A 6,000-nucleotide genomic window follows, 5' to 3' on the forward strand; every position below is an offset into this window, starting at 1 on the left:
CATGGTTAAGGACATTTACTGCCCTTGCAGAGGACACAGGTTTGGTTCCCAGCATCCATACAATGGTTAATAGCCATTCAGAACTCCAGTTCCTAGTGATCCCACGCCCTTTTATGACCTTTGGGGGCTCCAGGCATGCATGCACACAGTTACATGTAGGCCAAACTCATATATATAAAATAAATAAATAAATCTAAATAAACTGTTTAAAAAGTGCCACTATCAATCATCACCTTGTTTCCATATTTCCTAATTTAACCAAATCCAAGTAACATTTTACCTTTAAGTGTTAACTACATTATTAACAATATAACTGATAAAAGTTACACAATACTGATCTTTTCTTTTCCTTACTTGAGAGTTCTTTACAATGTTATGATTTCTTTTACTCTGTTCCACAGTATAAAAGCTAACTTGTGATTCAGAAACTGTCCCCTGACAATCTTCCCAGAAGAAGGAGGCACACAGTCAACACACCAGCTCCACCTTCTTGATGGCCTTCCTTAAAAGTCTCTGGATTTTAATTGCTCTGGAAAATGATCAACACCCTCTGTATTACATGGTCAATGGTCCTTTTAATAGGAAAGGCAATAATGTACAGTTGTTTGCACCAACTAAAACTCATTAGAAAGTATTAGTTTAGGGTAAGAGTTCAACTACCATTACCAGTCTACATGTCTCATTGATGTTCAGTGAAGATGATTTCTTTCAGAGCTGCTTAAAAATGATCTGTTTAGTTTACCAAATCTGACAATACTTTTATAAACAAAGTTTGCAAAGAATATAATTTTGAAAGCCAAAGTTTTTTAATAATCGCCATTTTTTCACTAGCATAACATTAGAATTGACTTTTTGTCTTGCTGACAGAGCAACTAGGAAAGTACAGTTGCACTGAGTATATTGATTGTGAGCAAAGCAGCCATCAGTGGGACTCAGCACCATATATTTTCAATATTGACCTCCTACTTCCTTTTCCATGGCTTTCTGGGTTGGGTATTGGATTTAGACTGCAGAGTAATAAACAGCTAAGGTTTAATTAATGGTAAATGAATACAAGACATAGGTTATGACTTTAACTAATTAGGGAATTGTTGAATTAAGTCTGCCTTGGAATGCAAGGCAGTACAATCAATATCCAATAAAAGGGCTATGTATGTAATTTACCTGCAAATGTGTTTCCAATACCATCAAAGTGAGTTTAAATAAGTAAGATCTATGAAAGGCGACTAGGAGAGATTTCCCAAGTTAACACTTTGGGGGTTCAGAAGATACTGCCGTTGTTGAGAGAGTATCTCTTTCAAGGCTCTGAGAAGTACGCAAAGCAAACAAGATAATGCATGACCACCACTGCCTCTGATGCCCCCTCAGCATAGTCTAACAGCCTCACATACAGTCACATACCTGCGACTTCTCACACGAAGGAAAGTCAGACTTTGCTCCTTTCTCAAGAGTCACAAGCTCTTTCTAGTCACATGGTTTCTGATTTTTGTCAGATATTTACTGAGATAACAGGCCTTCACCATTTTCCACAAAAATCTTCCCAGAGTGCTCACCCTTCAGCCTGAGCATGCAATGGTCATCTCAAGTAGCAGCTTCAGCACTCTCAATTTAAACATCCTTCTGAAATAAAAAACATGAAACAGAAAATAGAGTCCTACCCACTCCTTTGTGTGCATCCAAACTTGTAAACTCTATTGTCCCATTATGGCCCTTTCTGGGATCTTCCTGATACTGTTTGTGGTTCCCATTGGGACAATATCTGTAGGAAAGTCCATAGTCTGCAAGATAAACCTGGAAGAGATAGAGAAGCCAATAAATAATACTTTGCTTTCTGAAGATATGACCTTTATAATTAAGTCTTCAAAAACTTTTAAGTTGTAGGCCAGTGCAAAGCCCTCACCACCAAACCTAAAGATACCTGAGACCCACCTGTAACTCACATGGCAGAAGACAGTCACCTTCTGCAAGTTGTCTTCTGACACCCTAACTTCCATACATGCACTATGGTACAAGCAAGCACACACACACACACACACACACACACACACACACACACACCACAAAATAATCAATGAATTGTACAGTTTAAATATGTTTTAAATAGGAACTTGAAAGTTAAGAGAAACTTCAGGCTTAGATAAACTCTTCATTAAGCCTCATGGGAGATGAAATACACACTAGAAAGCAGGACGAGTAACTTTGTAACTGAAACCCTTGCTTAATCATCTGCTCAGTTTGGACTTTGCTCCTAACTGCCTTCCCTCCAGGTACTCATCCAGATTCCAGAGACCACCACATACTTTTTTCATAAGGCTCTGCCTTTTAAGAATCAGTTTTCTGAAACTTATAACGATGCTAAGTACAGAGGGCAGAGTAGATGAGCACAAATGTTCTTCCATGAGGAACATTTTAAGTCTCTACTTTAGGAAGTTGACACTAGAGAGCAGCCTGGAAGAGGTAATATAGGAAACAGAAAACAAGAATAACCCCCCCCCCCGCCCCCCAAACCATCCTGTGGCTTGTAGTTAAGAATGGAATATCAAGGTATGTGTGCTGGACATTCAGAGCAGCCCAGCTCATTGCCACCGTTCTCCTGGAAAGCCACTCAGACTTTGAACAGGTTCTTCATGCAGAAAAACAGACTACTGTTAGGATCAGAGAGTAATTCACGAAAATGTTCCTCTGGTGACTTCAGTGACAGAGTGGTTTTAAGGGCATAGTATACCCCATAGGAAGAATTGTTTGGTCATACATATCTGTGGCCAAATAGAGGAGTGTTCCATAGATCTCAAATACACTTTACCACACCCACCAGACCTTATTTAAAAAAAAAAAAAACAGTTTCGACTTAACAACATAATGCTTCATATGTATTTCCTTAACATTTAGCAATTTGTGAAATGTTTCAAAATGTAGTTTCAAGATAGTAGAGTATTAGAACCTTCATTTAAAAATAGAAAATCTATTGAAAGAAAATTTAGTATATAGATATTAGTTTCTTCAAAGTTTCATTCTAGAATATGTCAAATAGAAGATACTTGGAATTTCTTGTCTTTAAACATTTTTTTATTAAATATTTTCTTCATTTACAATTCAAATGATATTCTGAAAGTCCCCTACATCCTCCCACCCTCACCCTTCTCACAAACCCACCTATTCCTGCTTCCTGGCCATGGCATTTCCCTGTACTGGAGCATATTATCTTCACAAGATCAAGCTTTCCTCACAATGATAGCCGACTAGGCCATCTTCTGCTACATATGCAGCTAGAGATGTGAGTTCTGGGGGTACTGGTTAGTTCATATTGCTGTTCCTCCTATAGGGTTGCAGACTCCTTCAGCTCCTTGGATACTTTCTCTAGCTCCTCCATTGGGGGACCAGTGTTCCATCCAATAGATGATGGTGAGCTCCAGTTCTGTAGTTCCCAGGCACTGGCATAGACTCACAAGAGACAGCTATATCAGGGTCCTGTCAGCAAAATCTTTCTGGCATATGCAATAGAGTCTGTGTTTGGTGGCTGAATATGGGATGGATCCCTGGGTAGGGCTGTCTCTGGATGGTCCTTCCATCCACCTCAGCTCCAAACTTTGTCTCTGTAACTCCCTCCATGGGTATTTTGTTTCCCATTCTAAAGAGGAATGAAGTATCCACACTTTGGTTTTCCTTCTTGAGTTTCATGTGTTTTGCAAATTGTATCTTGGGTATTCTAAGTTTCTGGGCTAATATCCACTTATCAGTGAGTGCTTATCATGTGAGTTCTTTTGTGACTGGGTTACCTCACTCAGGATGATATCCTCTGGATCCATCCATTTGCCTAAGAATATCATAAATTTATTGTTTTTAATAGCTGAGTAGTACTCCATTGTGTAAATGTACCACATTTTCTGTATCCATTCCTCGGTTGAGGGACGTCTGGGTTCTTTCCAGGTTCTGGCTATTATAAATAAGGCTGCTATGAAAATAGTGGAGCATTTGTCCTTATTACAAGTTGGAATATCTTCTGAGTATATGCCAAAGAGGTATTGCTGAATCCTCCAGTAGTACTATGTCCAATTTTCTGAGGAACCGCCAGACTGATTTCCAGAGTGGTTATACAAGCCTACAATCCCACCAGCAATGGAGGAGTGTTCACCTTTCTCTGAATCCTCACCAGCATCTGCTGTCACCTGAATTTTTGATCTTAGCCATTCTGACTGCTGGGAGGTGGACTCTCAGGGTTGTTTTGATTTGCATTTCCCTGATGATTAAGGATGTTGAACATTAGCAGGGCATCATGGCACACCCTTTTAATCCCAGCACTCGGGAGGCAGAGGCAGACAGATTTCTGAGTTTGAAGCTAGGCTGGTCTACAGAGTGAGTTCCAGGACAGCCAGGGCTACACAGAGAAACCCTGTCTCGAAAAACAAAACAAAACAAACAAACAAACAAATAAATAAAAACAAACAAACAAAAAGGATGTTGAACATTTTTTCAGGTGCTTCTCAGCCATTTGGTATTCCTCAGTTGAGAATTCTTTGTTTAGCTCTGTGCCCCATTTTTAATGGGGTTCTTTGATTTTCTGGAGTCCATCTTCTTGAGTTCTTTATATATATATTAGATATTAGTTACCTATCAAATTTAGGAATGGTAAAGATCCTTTCCCAGTCTGTTGGTAGCCTTTTTGTCTTATTGACAGTGTCTTTTGCCTTTCAGAAGCTTTGCAATTTTATGTGGTCCCATTTGTTTATTCTCGATCTTACAGCACAAGCTATTGCTGTTCTGTTCAGGAATTTTTCTGCTGTGCCCATATCTCCGAAGCTTTTCCCCACTTTCTCTTCTATAAATCTTGGTGTCTCTGGTTTTATGGGGAGTTCCTTGATCCACTTAGACTTGAGCTTTGTACAAGGAGATAAGAATGGATCAATTTGCATTCTTCTACATGATAAAAGCCAGTTGTGCAAGCAGTATTTGTTGAAAATGCTGTCTTTTTTTCCACTGTATGGTTTTAGCTCCTTTCTCAAAGATCAAGTGACCATTGGTGTGTGTGTGTTCATTTCTGGGTCATCAATTCTATTTAGTTGATTTACCTGTCTGTCACTGTACAAGTACCATGCAGTTTTTACCAAAATTGCTCTGTAGTACAGCTTGAGGTCAGACATGGTGATTCACCCAGAGGTTCTTTTATTGTTGACAATAGTTTTTGCTATGCTAGTTTTTTGTTATTACAGGTGAATTTGCAAATTGCTCCTTCTAACTCTGTGAAGAATTGAGTTGGAATTTTGATGGGGATTACATTGAATCTGTGGATTGCTTTCAGCAAGATAGCCATTTTCACTTTATTAATCCTGCCAATCCATGAGCATGGGAAATCTTTCCATCTTCTGAGATCTTTGATTTCTTTCTTCAGTGACTTGAAGTTCTTTTGTTTTCCTTTTTTAAATTAGGCATTTTCTTCATTTACATTTCCAATGCTATCCCAAAGGTTCCCCATACCTGCCTCCCCACTCCGCTACCCACCCACTCCCACTTCTTGGCTTTGGCATTCCCCTGTACTGAGGCATATCAAGTTTGCAAGACGAATGGGCCTCTTTTTCCACTAATGGTGGACTAGGCCATCTTCTGATATCCCTTTAGCTCCTTGGGTACTTTCTCTAGCTCCTCCACTGGGGGCCCTGTGATCCATCCAGTAGCTGACTGTGAGCATCCACTGCTGTGTTTGCTGGGCCCAAGAATAGCCTCACAAGAGACAGCTATATCAGGGTCCTTTTACCAAAATCTTGCTAGTGTATGCAATGGTGTCAGTGTTTGGAGAGTGATTATGGGATGGATCCCTGGATGTGGCAGTCTCTAGATGGTCCATCACTTCGTCTCAGCTCCAAACTTTGTCTCTGTAACTCCTTCCATGGGTGTTTTGTTCCCAATTCTAAGAAGGGGCAAAGTGTCCACACTTTCATCTTCGTTCTTCCTGAGTTTCATGTGTTTTGCAAGTTGTATCTTGTATCTTGGCTATTCTAAGTTTCT

At 39.7% G+C, this 6,000-nt stretch overlaps 1 protein-coding gene across 1 annotated transcript in view; it reads right to left on the bottom strand.

The window, feature by feature from the left end:
• Positions 1-6,000, bottom strand: part of Vrk2 (VRK serine/threonine kinase 2) — a 117,361-nt gene that overhangs the window by 25,498 nt on the left and 85,863 nt on the right. The window contains exon 8 of the mRNA XM_021177191.2: positions 1,659-1,791. Coding sequence (XP_021032850.1) covers positions 1,659-1,791 — 133 coding nt within the window. The remainder of the gene's footprint in view (positions 1-1,658; positions 1,792-6,000) is intronic.

Source organism: Mus caroli, chromosome 11 (assembly GCF_900094665.2).
Source record: "Mus caroli chromosome 11, CAROLI_EIJ_v1.1, whole genome shotgun sequence".
Taxonomy (NCBI): domain Eukaryota; kingdom Metazoa; phylum Chordata; class Mammalia; order Rodentia; family Muridae; genus Mus; species Mus caroli.